The following is a 20,381-nucleotide window of genomic DNA, read 5'->3' as shown; positions in this document are numbered from 1 at the left end:
AGCAGGGCGTTTCTATGCAGTCTTCTCTTTCAGCTTTCAAGTCATACATGCAAATAAGAAAAAAGGGTTTCTAATTCCTTCACCTGATCTCAGTGACTATGGGGATGTGTGGAGTATTTGCTGTCCCTGGTTGAAGAGCAGTGCAGGGTGTTGGTTTTTTTCCTATGCTTTGATGGTTGCCACAAGGGAGAGGAAGTGATCTCTTCCTCTCTTTTTGCTATGGGCGTCAGGGCTTTTTTTCACCTTTCTGTGGCCGATGCTGGGGATTTGGACGGGGGCGTGTCAGTGCTCCTGTTGGAACTGAAACTTGGACGTTCCTGGTTAGACCGTCTTGCCCCTTTGCTCAGAGTAAAACTAGACTGGTTTGTAACTCCATTTATTTCACTGGAGTTTTGCCCTTTCCACCCACAGAGAATGTGCCCTGACTGTCTTGCTTTCCCCAAACTTTCTTTGGGGTGACCAGGAGTTTGAAGTACATTAGCAATGAGGGATCAAAGAGACGAACTACCCTCTGTAGGGGCGCGCATAGTTTCTGGTTTCATGATATTCCCAGTGGTATGGACTGCCTTTTTCATATATTTCTCATACTCATTAATTAGAAGCTGAAAAACAACATCTTTCTTCACTGGTTTTTATTCCCCACATGGTGAAAGCCGGTTGCTTTCTCTTGTCTGTCTTAAGATGTTTAAAATTAAAATGTCCTTTTTTACAGGCTTTTTTTTTTTTTTTTTTTTTTTTTTTTTTTTTTTTTTTTTTTTTTTTTATACACCAGCATTAATTAATGAAGGGGACACAACTTTGGAATAACGCTGACTGTTTAATAGGAGCAAGAGCACTGGAGCGTAAAATATTTGTACAGGTCCGGCAGAAATACTGACTCTAAAAAAAATTGGTGTGTCTGCCTGGACATGGATTTTTAATGCTAGCCTTGTGGTACTCTCTATATGCTAATTTCTTAACAAAAGGCAAATTATGTCTTAATTAATACACTGTATTATTTATAGATAACACAAAAATGTAATCCCGGCTTTAAATGAAATTCTGAATGCAGCCTTAAGTATGCAGTCATAACCAATGTCTCCATGGTAACGCATACATAGACTCCAGAGATTAATTGAAGATGATCACATATACTGATAGGTCCAGTTGTCTACAAAAAGACACTTGGCAACTCTAATACTGAACTCGTCACAACAGGCAATCATCATAGTCAAGCTTCACGCATTGCTTTGTAGTTGCCAGGTAAACACAAAATTATATGGCTGCTTCCTTTCTTTGTCCCATAAAATAAACAGCCATGGCACTTTGTGGGTTTGCTTTGTAAATGGAGAAGGATCCTTTTGTGACTTACCTTTGGCACTTCAATAGCAGTCCAGGTGATGTTAGGTACAGAGGTTAAAGGCTGAATGAGTGTTGCAGGAAAGAAGGGGTTATAGTGTCCGGTGGCAGCCACATATAAAGTCAGGGCAAAGTTGAAAGGCAAGGTGAAGACAGGAACATCCCACTTGCTGAAGACTGAGCCTAAAGCACTGCTGAAAATGGGGCTGAAAGAGAAAGACAAATGATCTTACTGCAAGTTGGTGAGATGAATGCCTCGGATCGCAGGGACTGGAAAAACTATCTATGACTGTGACAGAATAATATATGATAGTAGGAAATATATGGTCTTCATCGCCTCTGCTTTTTGTTAAGAATTGCTTTCAGTCCGGAAGTCCTTCCGATAACACTGGGTTTATTTTTGGGCACCTTGCAAGTCCTACATGCCTACTGGTACACTGCAGCCAGCAAAATCCAGAGTTCATTTAGGATAATCCCATACAATGACCTTTACATATCAGAAGATTTTGATTATCCTAAATATATTCCAGACCCGATTTCAGCTGGTGTGAACTGGGGAAACGCTCCATTGGTTTGTTCCTATCCTTTCAATTTACATTTGCTGAGGACCGGCCCTTAATTGATTAGCACTAGAGCCATGCTATAGCCATGTCTAAGTGAACTGTAAGAAAACATGTATCCTCATTTCATACACAAGGCTCATCTAAATGCAGAAAGCCAAAGATATGTGCATTGCAGCAGCACAACTGGTTATACCTCTGCACACACATCGCAGGCAAACAACAGATTCTGAATTTTTGATAACCCCAGCAAAGTATTCTGGTATTCAGATAACTGATTCCTCAAATTCAAGTTGTCTGGCAACTTGCCTTGATCACCTTGTCTGCTGGGCAAGCAAAATATCATTAGCTGTTTAGTTTTCATTAGCATCAATCATGATGCTTTAGGGCAGTTGAGCATGGTTTTTTTTTTTAATTGCCTGGAGTAGTAATTATTCGTGACACTTTTATAAGCTTGCTTCTAGCACCCATTTATCAAAGTAAAATAATACAGAAATGAAACAATTGTGCTTTATGATGGTAGGGAACAGTGAAAGTAATGTTTCTGTTCACAGTAAAAGGAGTCCTTGAAATACAGCCATATGGCTAATAGCTGAGACTTGAACATGAATTTGATGTGCTGAATTGTAAATTTATTTTAAAAAAGGATTATTTTAAGCTTTAATAAGGATAAACAGTGAGGAAAAAAAAGTATTGACTTAAAAGAAAATACGTATCTATTATGATTTTATTAGTTTAAGACGGGTCGACAACGTTTTTGGGCAGACTGCCAAAAACACCCACAACTTCAACTTGTAAGATGTTGGTGTGCCAGGGGTGGATAGTGGGGGAGCCATGAGGGGCCCGATCCTTGTTGTGGCCATGCAGCCCTGGCCCCTTCCCTGCCATCTACCCAGAGGCATGTATGCCAAGCAAAATGCCTTTGAGTGCCACTCTCTGGCCCCTGTGCCCGGGGTTGCCTACCCCTGATTCAAGATCTACGGTAGAAAAGAGTATAAACATTTTCTGGTTTGAGAAGAGGAGGAATGAGAAGCCAAGCAAAGAAATGTTTAGTTTTTCACAGAAAACAAAGCCCGTGTGTGACTTACCATGTCATGGACGTCAGAGCAACAGGGAGAAGAAGCCACCAGTAATAGTCCCCCTTGTCAGAGAAGACAGCCATGAGCAATCCCACCAGGACTCCATTATAGCCGTGTAGGCCTGCTGCTATGGCTGATCTGTGAGGACCAAGACAGTTGCCTTGAAACCTTTCATTGAAAAGCCAGTAAATACTTCATGAGCATTGCCCTATCCCTCCACCTGCTTGGACTCTCTGCTCCTTGTGCTGGCAAGTGAATTTCCAGATCCCTTGTGTGTCTTGTCAGCAGACTTACACTAATGTAAAGCCAGTGGGGGAGGAAGAATCAGGCTCTGGTGGTCTTGGCTGGCAGACCTCTGCTACATTCACTTCTGTCTTGGGTTTCAGGTAATGGATTGATCCTTCTGCAATACAGACTTCTTGGTGATTGTGGGCAAGCCATTTGATTTCTTTAAGATTCAAGTCCTATCTGTGCTGTGGGGATACACTTCTGCCTGTTGCCCATCCTGTTGGCGTAGACTGAGTGCTCCTGGGGGTACGGTTGCCTCTCACTTTGAGTAGTTTCTAACACAATGGGGCCTTGATGTTGGTTGGAGTTGTAGACACTAGCATCATACAAATGTAGTGAACAGCCTGAGCAGCGATGGGTCAGTACAGGGCAGTGAGGTTATTCTCTCCCCCTTTGTTGATGAGGGACACAGATCGCCAGCAGGGAAGGGTACTCTGGCAATTAGGGAGGATGGGTCAAAGTCTGTCTTGGGAGAAACCCAGCAGGAACCTGTAGCAGGTGCATCGTGGCCATGGCAGACGCTAACAAATACTGCATCCAGAAAAGGGTCAGCACTCCCAGCCAGAACCTCAGACCCCATAAGGGGACAAAAAAAATGATAGTAAATAATGACAGCAGCAACCCTTCAGTAGTACTGTGGGGGGACCTCAAAGTACGACAAGTTAAACAAGATCTATGGATTAGGTTGGGGAGCTCTCACAATGTTCATTTGTTCCTCCTTGAAGTGCCCAGCTAACCCCAATATCAAAAAAAGAAGGCTAAAAATCCAAAAGGCACATAATGGGCAGCCCCCATCCTTAACCCAACACAGACTCAAATCCAATTTGCTTAAAATAATAAATGCACATGCATAAATACACATACACATGCATAATGCACATTCATAAATACACATGCCCTCTAAGCCTCCCTTGCAGCAAAACCGGACAGGTTAACAGCCCTGGACTCTGCCACACTTAGTCCAGCAGATACTCTGCTTAGAGTCAGGACTCCCAGGGCCTGAGGTGTTTAAAGACCAGGGATGTCTCAAGTATATTTAACAACCCTTGTAGAAGCAGGATACTGGCTCCCGTTGTCCCTCTGCTGTACCTGTGACATGTTCAGGTGTTATGCCCGCCCTATGGCTGTGTGTCAGAGTGAATGGTGTAGTTTTACAAATAGATTAGACAAGGATTTGTATAAGATGGTTTGGATAGGGCTAATCCTGCCCAGGCAAGGGTTTGGACTAGACGACCTCTCAAGGTCCTTTCCAGCCCTCCTTCTCTATCATTCTTTACCCCAGGAAGACTATACTAGACTCGTGTAGAATAGAAAAGATTGTATTTCTCTGGATACTTGAAACCAGATTCTCAGCCATGGTACTACGGCACCCTGGGGTGCCTCATAATCTTTTCAAGGGTGCCACGAGATGCCACACAATATTAGCTCCACTAGGTGTGCAAACACGATTCGCAAGGTAAACCCATCATTTTCCAAGAGAAATTCATCGTGTTAAAAGTGTTGTCTGTGTGGTCTTTCTGAGTTCTTTGCAACAGAAGAAAAGCTTTATTATTTTTCTGTAGTCAAGAATGGGGTGAAAACTAAGACATTTTCTGAGTGGTGCCTCCGGTTTAAAAAGGTTGTGGACCACTGCGTTAAGCAAAGACGACGCTAGCTTTTGAACACCAGCAAAAGGACAACATTTAAAAAGAAATGAATCTTGTTTCTCACTTGTCACAGCACTTCCAATGTGAATCTGAATTCTGGGATCCTACCTATCCTGGCTCAGGGTGAGTGCGGTTAAAGTTGAGACAACTGTTCCTAAACAGCCCGTGATTGCCCACCATGGACTCTGGACCAGGAACCCAGCAATCAGGATCAGTCCACTGAGAGGGTTGTTGACAAACATCACCTGGGATGTCCCGCGTAGGACCCAGTCAATAAACTGAAACACGAGAGGTTTATCTGCAAGAGATCCAGTTAAATGCACAAATGAGATGGATCCAGGACGGTTTTTCTTGAAATGCACCAAGAATCTTGGCAGCAAAACGGAGACAATGTATCAACAAGACTGTAAAACCTGACTCAGCTTTATTACCGTCTGCACGCAGTTTTCCAGCTGGAAAGCTAACTGAGATGAATGGCGTCGTTCCTGGAGTTCCCTGCTATAAAGTGTGCGGGGCTGGTTTCATACCTGCTAGTTTATTTATGATGCCTGTACCTCAGGTTGTAGATAGCATGAGTATCCACCCCCCCGGACTGATTGAGGGGGTGAAAACACGCTACATATGTGTAATTTAACGCCAGGCTTGATGTATATCACTCTGCGGAAAGGAGGTGGAAAGTTTTAAGAAACAACCCAACATAGAAATAAATACCCACTGTCATGCTCGCTAGATGGCATGCACTTCTCTGCAATGGGATGAACCCAAAGGAGTGCAGATCATCTCACTCCTCCCCTGCTCTCAACCCCTGGGTGCTGTGGTAGCCCTTCGGACAAAGCTGCATTGCAGTGGAGACATGGATTGGTACAATAATTTCTGTTCTAGTAGGAGCTGAAGCAGATCACCCACAAGGTTATTCATTAGCGACCATTGCTTTTTTGGTCTTTGGCTGACATTAAAGGGGGTTACCTCTAAGCCAGTCTTCAAACTCCTTCATGTCTCCTGTGATATAGCCAAGGACTCTGCAGACTCTCTTTCCACCTTTGCTCACTGGATTCTGCTTTGTGGTCTTCCTCGCCCCATTCGTTTCTATCTTAACATCGACACTGTCCTCCATGGCAGCTTTCTGACCCTTTGGTGAGATTCAGGAAAGGTAATGATGCATTACATAATGCCCCAAAATATCCATTATTTATTCTCTCTGCCACGCAGTACTAATTGCACACTGCAGCTGGCAGCTGCTGGAGGGAAAGTGGCCTCGTATGGAAATTTCTGTTTCTTAGAAACAGTATTCAGCATAGTTAGCACAGTGGTTCCCAAATGGCGGCCTGCAAACCCCTGGTGGTCCATGAAGCCATGGTAAATGAGCCATAGCTTGCACGCACCCTTTCTTTTAAGTAAAAGTTGGATGATCAGGTCCATAAGAGAGGTCAATTGATGGGGAAGTCCAGTGGTCTCCCATAAAATTACCAACTGCAACACAGGGAAACTGTTATAATAAACACACACGCTTCTTGAGATCTGCATGAGAAGATCCCTAGTCTCCCTTTAGCTTCTCTATATGGTCCAGCAACATTTTAATATAATCATAAATTTGAAGGCCAGACAAAATCTTGGGGATCTTCTCCCTTGCCTTGCATCAGAACATCAGCCTTTGTTTCTTAGCCCGTTATAACCTGCATTCAGCTTAAACATATTATTTTGCAGAAATCAAGCAATTCATGTTTAAAGGGTGACTTCACCAGGGCTGAGATTTCAGATCGGAGTTTTTCTATTGACTTTTATGAAGTAAAGATTTAAAGCCCCCCAGACTCCAAGTGTTGGGGACTCCAGCCCATCCTCCGGGAGCTGCCTCATTGATTAGGTGGTCTTACTATTAAAAAGAAAGAGAACAATTCTCATTTCCAGTTCATATTTGTCCAGCTACTTCTTCCAGCCATCAAAAATGACAGTAGGCTTATAACTTCCTCTTCAGTCACTTAAATGAGGGTGAAGTTTACCAGTTCAGATAAGCCTAAAGTGAAAGACTTACATAAAATTTACCACGATTTTAGTAGCCTGATTTCTGCATACACTGAGCACTCATTCAAGAGACTAAAGCCCTAGTCAAAGATCCCTCATTGGCATCAGTGGGATTTTGATCAGACCTTTATAAGAAGGCAGGACTCTAATGATAGGCATCACTGGCTCGGCCAATTCCTAAACCTTTCAGTTTGCTTCTAGCTGCTTTGACAGATTGGGCCAATCCAGGCTGGGACTGTCATGGTTTAGTCTGGGGTGATCCTGACTTGAGCAGGACACTGAACTAGATGACCTTGTGAGGTCCCTTCCAGCCCTACTTTCTTATGATCGTATGTGATAGGATGTTCTTGTTATTTCCAATGTGGTTCCTTGTATTTGTGGGTGAAGATTCAGAGTGCTGGTCCTAGGGTTTCCTTCGGTTAATGAGACGATGAATGCAGGGAACTGAAATCGGTGGCCCACAAAGTCCCTTCCAGTTTTGTGTCCCTAACTGCAGAAGTAAAGAAAACTCGGTTACAGTGAATGGAAATGCAAAGCTGTATCCTGGCAGCTTACTGGTTATATAGAAAGCCAAGAGCAGCAGTGCATGCTCAGGCAGTCTGGCTGTGAGTACAGAATTTAAATAAGCTGATTTTTTTAATACAAAGTCAACTATTGTAGTGATTCTTGGGTCTCTTTGCACTTATCACTAGGCTTTGTGATTGCTGGTAATTTTATGCAGTTGTGGGCACAGAACTCGTGCTCTAAAAGTACAAGCCTATCTTACCTAAGCCAGTGGATCTCAACCAGGATGCTGAGAAAGCCCTTCGGGGGTGCTGTGGTGTGGCCGTGGCTGCCCTGAATCTAACACGATTGAGAAGCACTGACTTAAGCTAAGGGAGAATCTCCCTTGGGTCTCAGCAGTTTAGGGTCTATGACAGTTAAGTAGTTCTGATCCCGTCTGATGGACTGAGTGGTGACATGAGCACTCTGGCCAGTTTATGACTGTATATCTTTGCATGGCAGAAATAAAACCCCATGAGATAGCAGAGACATGCACTTTCACTTTGATTTAGTTTTCAAAGCCCCCAAAATATGCTGGTGCAGCTGCTTCACCAAAATGAGTGCATTCAGGATCATTTAGTGCAGAAGGGGCTCAATAAATGGAAACATAAATAATCAAAAAGGAGGAGTGAGCAGGCAAAGGAAGAAAAGGATGATAATAATAAGATCATGCAGTTACTTAGTGCTGTAAATATACAGATTTTATGGGCGATTGGTCAATTTTATTTTGTTTAACCTTGCCACCCTTCACGAGTTTCCTAAGTGTAACTCCCACCTCAGATTTGCATATTTTCGTTTTATACCGCTTATCTCAGAAGGGGGTGTATTCGATCACGTTTAGTATAAAGTCCAGCAGCGGAACTTTCCGTCCGAGATAATTGGTTGAATTTTGAGGCAAACAAGTCTAAATTTGAGCAAACAAATGCTTTTCCCCATTAATATTACGCAAACAAACTGGTTACTTCATTGAAACAAGGCAAAGCGTGTTTTGTGTTCACCAGGAAATGCCATGTGTATTCAGCGCTGGGATTCCTCACATACTTCCTTGCATCCTGACTGAGTAACAATGGATTACTAGGGAGATGTTCGGCAGTGCAGAATATTAAGTTCATGCTACGAAATGCCCAGGTACCTGGTCAATCAAGTTGCATGGTAGAGAACAAAATGGCATATGCTGAAGTCTTTCAATTTAGCAAAGTGACAACTTGACCAAGAGGTGAGTAAGGAATTTAGGTACGGGTGTGAGTCCTAATTAAGCCATAAAGGGATGCAAGTCCTCTGCTGAATTGGGGCCTGAATGAATAAGGAAACTGAAACGTTCCTATTGGTTGCTGTGCAAGCAGATCCTGCATAGTGAAGCGAAGCATTTAAAGCAGCTCCCACCAGCCAACCACAGTTTGCCTCTGTGCCAGGGAATTCTTGCCCCAAGACACAGATTAATGGTGTCACTTAAATGCTCCCAGCCTCTGTGAGATGCAAAGTCCTACGGGAGTGAGAGTTGCTCACTATGTTGATCATCACCAGTTAGTGGATGGCATATTCTGAACCTCTTAAAAAGATGCTTGCCTAGCATAAATTACTGTTTTTAAAGGCCACATTCAGTTCCCCACCCCACAAGTCTCAACCCAGAGGTCTCCACTGAGTTCATGCTGGACTTCCATGAGCATAACTAACTGCAGAATTTGGTATGGTTCCCAGTCATGACCAGTAACGCAAAGTTAGAGGAGGGTGTAAATTTGATGTGGAAGTGCCCTTCTCCCTCCCTGCTATCTTGGGTGTTACCCCCAGCGGAAGGCTGCCTTAAAACTATGCATACCTGTGCTTCCTGTGAAATATGAATTTTTCATTCCTACCTGGGAGAACTTTTACAATCTCTGCTCTCACCTATGCCCCAGAAAGGGTGAGCGTTCCCCAAAGCTTGCAAATAAATAAAATAAATTTGTTTGCAAATATCTAGTTTACCTAATAACAGATATCACCTCTTCCATGAGTTTTGATTCCTTTTTCCTGTGCTGGATTTGTGTCCGGGCTCCTGGAACTGCTGCCTGTCTGGGCCCTCCAGATCGATCCCCTTCGGGACCTCCGGGTTGACATGGCCTCGTGGAGGGCTGCCCAGGCCCCTGCTGCCCCAGGCAGGGTCAGCCGCCACCCGGTTCCACTCGGAGGGGTTGCTGGGGACCGATCTGGAGGTCCAAGTTGGGCAACAGTTCCAGGAGCCCAGTCACAAATCCAAATTTGCCCTGGTGACCGGCATGTCCAAAAGTGGCAGGCTTGGTGGGAGATCGCGGGCGTGTGCTGCCCAGTGGTGGTGCCTGTTCATTAGGTCTGTGCCCATCAAGTGAAGTGGCTGTCAAGAGTGGACTTTTGTAGGGGTCCCAAATATTGTTCATCCTTATTATTTCATGTGTGATAAAGGGCAAGGGAGGAGGAAGAAGAAGGACACTCATCTTTTGTGGCACAGCAACATGGTACTTAAAACACAGGCCATGACCAGAGCGGACTGTAGGTAGGGTCTGCACGGGATCAGAGAGACCAGATCCCAGGCTTCCATTGACTTCTGTGATGCAGTAGCACAACCCAGGTTCTGCATCATAGCTTATCTCTCTATATACCGTATTTTCCCCACATACAACATACACCTTTCCCCCCCAAACCACCCCTCTCCCTCAGAATCGGGGTGCGTGTATTAAACTAGGAAGCTAGAAGCAGGCTGGTTTGATCTCTGCTCCACAATGCGGCAGCTCTGGTATTACTCGTCAGGCAGCGGAGGGAGTCAATGGCCCATTTTTCTTCACAAATGTTAAAGATCTTCACTCCTTGTTAATGGTCTTGACGCTTCACTAATGAAGCTAACCTTTCTTAGGGGAATTTTGCAATCTGCTAGGATTATTGGTCTCTCCTATTTTACAGCTCTAGCTCTTTTCGAGATCAGAGGTCCACCGATGGAGACCAGTCTTCAGCAATAGCTAGTGGTTTTAAACAGGAAAAGGAAAATGAGTCAGCTGAAGATTAGGCTCTGTCCCTGCCCTCTGCAGCCAACTGGGGGAGGGAGGGGGGATAACTTTTTTTTCATAATGCCTTTCAAAAACAAGGTGCATATTATATTTGGTGATGTGTTATATGGGAGAAAATATATGGTTACTAAGTATTACTGCTTTCTTGCTATCATGTAAGCAATATGCTTGTTTACTAGTAAAAGGGAAAATCAGAGTACTTTGCCTAACATTTGTGTGCAATTAATGTTCCTCTCTCGGATGATTTGCTTTCTCCTTTTATACACAGCTCTGTTAATAATGATCAAGATGTAGCTGTCTCTCTCCTTCCCTAGAAGCAACTCCCCTGCCCCCTCCTCCCTCTTTCCCAGCTTAGAGAAAGCTTATGCCAAATTTTCATGCCTCGACCTAGTGATCAAAGGGAAGCTGAAATGAGATTTGAGCCCTCGGAAAAATGGGTGCAGAGAAACAGAGGACGTTTTCAAAATGTGTTTAATGATCTGCACGGCATTTAAAACTATCTGATAGAGGTATTCTGTCCAGTCTGAGATATTCTGACACATGAAAGCTCAGAGTGGCCAAATTTTGAATGTGATTACCAGGGATCCTGGTTTTCTCTGATTAAAAAAAAAATCCCCAATTTTCAGATTAAAAAATCTGAAAATTGGTTTTTTTTTTAAAAAAATCAGAGAAAACCACAATCTCTGGTGATGCGATTGGAGTAAACCTAGAATAAGTCTCTCAAATTGATTGTGCTTGCCCTATATATCCAAGTACAGTGCAGACAATAAATTGATCTTCAGTGCTCATTCTCTTTAGCAAACATAAATGCTACTGAAGGTAACTTTATACATAATTGATTCTTACTCTCCAAAATTAGGGGGAAGGACCTGGGGGAGGAGACAACTGGGCAGTGATAGGGAGCTCCAATGGTTGCTTTCACTGTTTTGATTTGTTTGAAGGTTTCATTTGTCTTGCTGATTTCTGTGATTCCATAAAACCGTGTTTTATTTTAAGATTTCCCTTAAAAGGTTAACTTCCTTTCTCAGGTTGATTTCTCTAAAACCAGAGTAACTCCATCAACTTCTGTAGCTTCATTCTGGATTTATCGTGGTACCATAATTTACAATATGCTTCCTGTTAATATTTGGTGAAATTATTTACAAACTGGTTGAGGCATAGACCTGAGGTCCATATTATTAGAGTTTCACTTTGCACATGATATAAATCTCTATATAGGCAGGCTCCTTCTTTCACTCCCACTGGAGCTCTAGGGCATTTGTACATGCCATGTTTTTTGCCCTTTCTTGCACTGCAGCGGCACGACTTTTTGCATGAGCGGGATTTCTAGATGCTTTAAAAATCTTTCTGGTGCTTTAAACTAAAATTCCTTAGATGTAGTTTAGTTTGGCTCCCCAGAAATTAAAGCATCACATCCATGGATTTGTTGCATGCAAACACAAAGGCACTCAAAAATGTGCAGTGAGCCTCTTTGTGGAGCTGCACTGTAACTTTTTTGTAGTTCACCCCTTCAAATTGCTGAGGCTTTCAAATTGCTTTTGCTTCTTTTTTGTTGTGCTGTGTGCTGGTTCCCTGCTCCTACAGCGGTCTGGCAGGGCATGGGGTGGGGGGCCCCAGGCGGGGGGGAGCAGTGCAGGACCATCCTGCTCTCCTGCAGCACCGTCCAGGGATTGGGCTTAATTCATTCAAGAACCTAGTACATGCAAAGACTGATGCAGCGCTCCAAAAAAAAACAAGTTTATATTTTATAAACCTATTTAATTTAATGAGGATTAAACCGTACAACATGTACAGGTGCCTATAGATGAATACCCAGCAACAGCCAGAGGCAGAAAGCAATCAGAATGCAAGACATTTACTCGCTCGAATTGTGATGCTACCCCACTATAAACACAGAGTAACTCTATTGAGTTACCATGGATTTTCACTAAGGCAACTGACACCCAGTTATCATTCATTGCTTAAATTCTCCAGTTATTCCAGCTGCTTTTTTGATTCCTCTTGCCTTGAGAATTTTGAGATGTTAGACAAATATCTCACTGCAGCCTGCGTAAATCAGACTTTAAAAGGACATTCATATATAAAAGAACAATGCTGCTGAAGTAATATATTTTGGGGTTGTGAGGTGGAGCCTATAAAGAGGAAATAAAGCCATATGAGTTTCTGATATAGAAAATTAAGTCATGGCAGTGGTGGAAAATGGATCTATTGTTCTTGCTCATGTATTTAGAGCTACACTGTGTCACACAGCAAAGTTCTGGTCTTAACATCATCTTAAATCAAGCTCCATTCCCCTTAACTGTATATTGCAGTCACTCCTTTCTGTTAGCACCAAATCTGCTGTAGTTTCTCCTGCAAGCTGCAAACCAGCAAACTGCTTGCTGGCATTTGAATCCTGGAACATGTGACTTCTTAGCATTGGTCAACCTATGCAATAGAGTATCTATGCATCTAGGAATCCACTTGGACAATATATACATCATGAGATGCACATAAGCGCTACTGTTCTTGCAGTTGGCAAAGGAACTTTTTAGCTTGATACTCACGTGTAAGTCTTTGCTCTGTTGTGCTTGGTGGGTTTCAATCTTTTCCCTGTAACTGCAGGCAGAAAAAGTTTCCAGTTACTCTCTCCTGTCAGCTAGCATTTTCTCTCTTTTTGAAGAAATTCTATTTTCTGTGCAATTTGAGGGGATTGAAAGTAGCACAGGGTGCTTGTTTATCCATGCAATTGCTACTGCACAATTACCTCCATTATATCTTGCTTTCTCAGACTGGTTATTGTGAAACATTTATTCAGCCAACTCTGCAGGAGAGTGTTTTTAAGGAATTCCTGCATCCTACAACAATAGGGGAGAGCAGCCAAATTCTCAGCTGGGGTGAGTGAGCCCAGCTTGATTGAAGTCAGTTAATTTCTGCTCCAATATATCTAAGCTCACGTTGCTAGATAGTAAGTACAGGGTACATACTGGCAATAGAAAGGAAGTGCAAGAATTTGCACACATGCTATCCCATGTAGGACAAGGCTTGTAATACTTGCATTATTCTTGCTAGAAACAAGGCATTTATCATAGCTAAATGCGTTTTTAAAGCACTCAGTTAAATGGAACCTGAAAAATAGAGCTCCCATTTAAGGATCCAACATTCATTAAATCCATCCCCATTTCAGTGTTCAGAGGCCTGTCTCTGACTATGTTATCTCTGGATTCACAATCACATTAACCTCATATCATTTTTATTGGTCATTTTTCATTTGCAAAATTAAAAGGCAGTAAATAGAAGAGACTAGAGAGAGTCTAGTGTATTTCTCAATGGCATAGGCAGTTGGGTTAATAAGTGCAATTATCCTGGTTGGCAGAAAATTGGTGGCAATTAATATGCCAGTGCCATTCCCTAAACTCTGTGTTTGACTTGAATCTGCTTTATTTACTTTCATTTAAGAGGTATTTAAAAAAAAATCCTATTTGTATTTTCCTTTCAGGAGGAAAAAAAACACTTGCAGATAAAAAAGTATATTCAAACCCAGGGAACAGCACAGGCGGCTTTACATTAAAACAAACAGACAAACTCTTCTTACCTTCCAGGTGAGTGCAGTGAGGCAGCTCTTGCTGTGCGCTCCAGGGTTATCTATTCCAGGAGGAGGGCAGAGTCGAGATAGTGGGAAAGGACAAGTGCCCCACCAGTTTATATAGCCTTGAAGAGCTCCCAGTCATAATACAGCTAATTAGAGCACTTTGTTTTTTTCCCCCACCCTCCCATGTTGAAAGCACAGAGCAGCCTCCAAATCTGCAGGCCATTTGACTCCCTCACCTTTTGTTTGGCTTTGTCCTTGGTTGCCTGCCAAATGTCTTGCCAAATGCCATCTTTCTTCCTGCTTTTCTTTGTTTCCATTAAACCTATTTCCCCCTTCCCCAGGTCACTTAATTGTTAAAACTTTGCCATTTAAGCCATAGAAGGGGGTTCTCCGTGAGTCTGAGCTGGGCATGCCTGTAGTAACGCTGCTTCCAGGAAATAAATGAGCACCCACCGAAAGCATCACACGACATGTTGAGGTGGAGGGTTTCTTAACAGAAGGGGGGGACCAACTACACCCCCTAGAAACTGAGAAGGCTCCAGAGACTGGGCCTTGCTTCCTAACAATATTTGGATCTGGATTTGACCCTAGCCCCTATGCCCAAATCCTGAGGCTGTCTGGAAGTGAGTGGGGCTCATCTTAGCTACTCTGCAGCTATCTCTCTTAACAAGCTGAACTTCTGCTCTGGGGGCTCTCTCATGACCAGTTTTTTAACCAGTTACTTAAGAAATTCAAGTTATTTTTTTCTACCTGGGCCCCCTGGACTGTGGGAAGAATCTGGCATGATACAATTCTGGCATATTTGAGAAGTTTATAAGGCAAACCTGCGTAGTTGTGACAGGCAGAGAGAAGGTATGGAGGGGGAGTCTTGGAAAGGTGAACAGTTTGAGAAAGGGCAGAGGAAACCTCGTGACCTTAGCTATTTTCTATATAGACTTGAAACACAGTATGTTATCAGTTAAGGCCTTCAGAGACTAGTGTGAGGACCACAAGCCAGGAGATTTCCCTTGTGGTTTCAGCCGGGAGACAAAGAGCTGGGAATTGAAGTAGACCTCGTTAGGTTTTTGTGAACATATGGACTCAGGCTCTGCATTAACTGAAGTCCATTAAGGTCCCCATCCCTGCACTAGCTAAACACTGATTGCACAGAGCGTATTCTGAAGAAGACCTTTTCGAGGGCATTCACTTTCTTCCAAGCTGGCCCGGGGTAGCAAGAGTCTGTGCTGGGCCTCTGACATCCCGGTAATTTGTCACGAGTCTCACAGGCGCCAGCCACCCTCTGGGACCCAGCCAAACTCTAATGTCCTGTAGTATATGGTATGCAAGATAAGCAGCTGTTACCCCAGGAGGCTATTTTGATCTTGCTGTTATTTACCGTCCTTCTCTAGTTATGATTCACTGGAAGGGGAAAGTTTAACTGGGATTTAGGCGGATGAATTTTGTATACACAGAGCTTTTTCATGATTCCTCGAGGCCAGGACGTGTCTTGAAAGCTGGACTTGTAGCCACTTTTGCCCTCCTCACGTTTTGGGTCTGTTCAGCTAATGTGGTGAATACACATAGCTTCTTTATTACTCTGATATTTGCACTGCCTAGGACCCACTGGGCACTGCGTGCAGATAGGCCTGGGGGGAGTCCAGTAATGCTACAACCCTATTCCCCAGCTCTGCTTTCCCAGTCCCATAGACTACCATCAGAGGACACTGAAAGCTGGGGGTTTTGAGAGCAAAACCAAGAGGAAAGGCACTTTTCTACAACACATTCAGGACTATTCTAGTGGAGGTCATCCAGACCCTAATCTAAGGAGCCCAATTGATATTGGGCTCAATAGGACCTGGCCCTACAATCCTTTTGTGCTTTCAACGGATGGTCATTTATTGCTGTGGCCAGTTGTGGCATTCACGTTTTAAAGAAGATCTTGGCAAAGTGGAAAAGAGCAACAGCTTGGATTCAAGTTCAGGAGAATACACCTTATAGTGACCCCCTCTTCAGCTTGTCAAAGAGAAAGTTAATGGGTAACCTGATTGCCATTCAGCAGTACATGGATTTCTGATAATGGGTTGCTCGTCCATGTAGAAGGCAAAGGGATAATGAGATCCCATGAGCTGAACTTAGCACATTCAGACCAGATAACAGGCTCAAAATAAAGGCAATTAGCCATTGGAAGAACATGCCAAAGTATTCTCCGTCATGCCACGTGGAGTCCCAAAAGCAAGACTGCATGGCTTGCAAAATGATAAGGTTTCACTCAAGCAGAAGTGCTGAGCTTGATGCAGGAATGTCTTAGTGCTAGAGCCACAGAGAGATGCTGGCTCAGTTCTCAGCATTGCAATGTCTCATGTTTAGGTGCCTGGCTCCTAGGATAGACTCCACAGCCCTGAATGAGGTGCCTATGCTCCATAGCCAACCCAGTTGGGAATCTGGAGTGGGATTCACAAAAGTTAAAGCCCTGCCCAAGGGGCTGCCTAAACTATCCAATGGGAAATGCAGAAGAGGAGGGTGTGGCTTAAACTCACTACTCATGGGAACTCAGGTACCTGACTCAGGACTGCAGGGAGGCACCTCTATCTAATGAGGATGCAGCCTGTAACCCTCCCCTGGACTGCAGCAATTAAGTCATTCTTTTGCAAATGGAGTTGAGTGGTGGGCTTTGCTTTTCTTTTAAAACACATTTTCCCCATGGCCTTTATCCAACAGCGATTAGAGCAGTCACAAAGGAAGGGGGACACCTGGGCTGGAGGCTTTCCTTATTCCGAGGAGCTTCAAGTCATTATTTTCCACCTTCCAGAAGAGTGCCCTAATTGCCAGCCTGCAGGCTCTTCTGAGGTGGTGGGGTGGCGGCTGGGGGACACATCTCTTCATCTTCCTCTGGTTGCACCTGCTGTATTGTCCAGAAGAGCCTCCATTCATTTTGCCAGAGCTTTGGTCCCTCAGCTGGGCACGAGGACCCTCCTCCAAGGCTCAGTACCCTTCTCCAAGGACAGGTTATGCATTTGACATTAAACAGTCACTGAATGAATGATGTAAACAGCTCCTGGAGAAACTCCTACTCCCCAAGGCAACTTGAACTCACATGTTTCACTTCCCAGGGAAGTAAATGCCCTTCATCACCAACCTGTTCTGGGGGTGGGTCTTTCCCTTACTCCTGTTGAAGCTATTTTATTGGACCTGGGTTTGGAGTCTACTTCTCAGCTCTTTCAAGTCAAGGCCCTAATTCCTAGGTTAGAGAGGCTCTCTCTCTCTCCCTTTCCCTATGAAGATTTAATCCAGATGTGCAAGTGGAATAGCTCCTACAGAAAGGACTCCTCATCTCAAGATTGGTGACGAAGAGCACTTTCCTGACAGGGGACTCACAAGTTCAAGTTTCTCCACTGGAGAGAAGGGAATTGACTGGGTTTCCCACATCCTGGCTGAATACTCTGGGTAAAAGCTCTGAACTACTGGGTAAAAAGTAGGGGCACCAGTTCCCCTCTCTTGCTACTCGGTGACTTGAAAGGTGCTTCCTGGGAGTGCCTGCTGGACCAGTTCCAAGGGGCGAGATGGGTGGAGGAATGACTGTCCTGTGCAGCCTAACAAGGTTTAGATCAGAGGTGGGCAATTATGTGGGCTGGCGGGTCACTTAAGGAGTTTCGGTGAGTTGTTGCTGGCCGGAGGGGTGGGGGCTGACATGGCCCAGTGTGGTGGTGGTGGGGGTGTGCTGACCTGGTCTACTACGGGGCAGGGGGTGGAGGGAGGAGGAGCAATTTATCCTATCCAGCCCCACGCCTGTCCACACCCACTGCTGGGGGCACTGGATGGGGCTGGTGGGTGGGTTTTCATGGAGATGGGACTAGGACCCTCACAGGCAGGGTGCATTCGGCTGGCTGGCTGGGCTGGGTCTGTAGGCGGGCAGGGAGAAGCATCTGGGAGTGAGATGGGCAGCTGTGGCCAGGGCCTGGATCATGGGGTGGTGACAGCCCCAATCTGCTTTGAGCAGTGTGTTGGACTAGATGACCTCCTGATGTTCTTTCCAATCCTAATTTTCTATGATTCTGTGTATGGGATTTCACCATCTCTTGGTGTAGGTGGATGCTGAACAGGAGTTTTGAAGATCTAAATTTTGGAGTTAGGCACCTAAAGAAGGCTGCTAGATGTTCTGACCAATCTCCAAGGTACTTTATATTTCTCAGAAGAAAACCACTGTCTCTCCAACCTCTCAGTTCTAATCTTCAAAGGGAATTTACAAAATACCTTCCATAGACAAGCCTACGAACTTCAATTCATCAACCAACTGGATACAATAAATCATGGACTAAGTATAGACATTGGACTTATGACACAATATAACATGCCTAACATCTGACTCCCCAGGTAAAACCTCCACTTTTTACCAATTATTCTCATTCCCTTCCCCCTCATCCTCCTGACTCTCATCCTTTGACTACAGCCACTTTCATTCCCCCTTCCCCACATCACCTGTTTCTCACCTACCGACCACCTCAATTTACATTTTAACCGACTGGCTTTCTTGCAGTGCGTACTGGCCTCTGGCTGCTTTACCACTCCTTCCAGGAAGAGCACAGGCCATCTGCAGATGCTTCCTCAGTTTGACAAAGAGTGTTTGTGCCCGAAAGCTTGCTAAGAAGAATTTTTCCAACTATTTGAGTTGGTCTAATAAAAGATATCAGGTTCACCCAAAGAACCATGTCTGTCTAGGCAGAAATGAAGCACTGAAGTTAAAAGAAGCAATCCCAATTAACAGTGGCTGCCAACCCACTTAGGGGCCTATATTGAATAGTTACCACCATTTTGGTCAGAAGAGATCAATAGATATCTTGGCTGGGGTTGCTGGGCAAGCTTAGAAGCAATCCAGGCTGATCTCCTACATGCCCCATGCCTGCCTACACTATGTTGCAACCTAGATTTGCCTGGGAGGCACACAAACTCTGCCTAAACCCTGACACCTCCGGTGGAGATGTTCCATGATGGGTGACCGAAGGTGAAAGCATGCTTGTGCTCAGACTGTGGGTAGGGTTGCAGCTTCTTTGCCCTATAGGCTAATGTCAAAAGCCTTTGCCCAGGATGTGGGTGAGGACTACCACACCGTGAGAGGAGTCCTGGGTTGTTGGCCCTGCTGCTAGAGTTATTTCTGCTGTTTAACCCAAGGCTGTCTAGTGTAAAATGGACAAGCAAACCATTAGCAGGGACCAGAATCCTGAATTTTGTTTTCTTGGCCGCTTCAGTGACAAGGGGTGGAAGATAAGCCCACTTACCCAGGCCCAAGGGTTAGAAAAAGTCTACTAGGAAGAGGAAGACATGAGTACGTATGGACTTCCTCAGTGGGGTGAACCCAGGTCTCCTGTGTGCAGGGCATGTGTACTAGCATCTGGGTCATTGGTCTCAGGGTGAGTGTGATACTGTATAGTAATGTTTCCATGGCAAGTACATTTTATGAAGTTTCTGTGAGTATTCTGCATGCCTCTGTTACTCTGAGCTGCTGCTCACTGGGAAAGGATGGGTTAAAATGACTCTGCCCATAATGGTGCTGTCTACTAGAGAATGGCAGAAGGCAGGGTAGAGATGCATCTTATGGACTAAAAAAGAGAAATAAGAGAAAGAGGAGAGAGAGGAAGAGAAAGAGAAAAGAGAGAGAGAGAGAAGGGAGCGCAGAGAGAGAACCAGGCACATACACACGCACACAGAACCACAAGTGCACAAACACAGAGAACCAGAACAGACACATGCACACACACATCCAAAACCAGACACGTGTGCACACACAGACAGACAGAGCCAGAGGCAGACAAACACACACAACCAGATGTGTGGGTGCACCAAGCCAGGCCGCTGGGCCACTGGACAAAGTCTGACCCAACAATGTCCTGGGCCTGCTGGAGCCCCTGTGCTTCCCTGGGGAGCCAGGCCCCAGGCTGAAGTGTGGCCAGCTGAGGCCCAGAGTCTACCCACCAGCCCAACCACCCACCCACTCCACACAGCTAAGCCCGCAAAGGTGCTGCGCTTCTGGCAAGGGGCAGTGCCAGCCTCATCCCAGTAGTGGGGCTGGGCCAGTGCTGGGCTTGGAGCGGGTGGGGATCAGGATGGCTCAGCTGCAAGCCCTGCTGCAAGCAGCCCAGGCTCTGTAGTTGACAGCAGCTAGGAGTCTGCAAACAGCTGCACTCGTGCCTCGGAGCAGACGGTGTGGGGGGGCCTGAGGCAGCACAACCCCGGCCGGCACAGAGCTGATGACTGGGCTCTGGAGCCCCGAGCAGCTGCTTGTAGCCAGCCCGGGCTCTGAGAAGCTGCAGCAGGCAGGTTGCAAACAGCTCTGCCAGGCTTCCCAGCCT

At 44.9% G+C, this 20,381-nt stretch overlaps 1 protein-coding gene across 1 annotated transcript in view; it reads right to left on the bottom strand.

Moving 5' to 3' along the window:
• Positions 1-20,381, bottom strand: part of SLC14A2 (solute carrier family 14 member 2) — a 58,470-nt gene that overhangs the window by 7,380 nt on the left and 30,709 nt on the right. The window contains 5 exon segments of the mRNA XM_019518293.1: positions 1,352-1,544; positions 2,987-3,115; positions 5,020-5,209; positions 5,878-6,040; positions 13,034-13,085. Coding sequence (XP_019373838.1) covers positions 1,352-1,544; positions 2,987-3,115; positions 5,020-5,209; positions 5,878-6,040; positions 13,034-13,085 — 727 coding nt within the window.

The sequence above is a fragment of the Gavialis gangeticus genome, unplaced genomic scaffold, assembly GCF_001723915.1.
Source record: "Gavialis gangeticus isolate Ggan-Ray unplaced genomic scaffold, GavGan_comp1, whole genome shotgun sequence".
In the NCBI taxonomy this organism is placed as follows: domain Eukaryota; kingdom Metazoa; phylum Chordata; order Crocodylia; family Gavialidae; genus Gavialis; species Gavialis gangeticus.
Note: the sequence above shows the minus strand (reverse complement) of the source record. Positions and strands in the feature narration are given on the sequence as shown.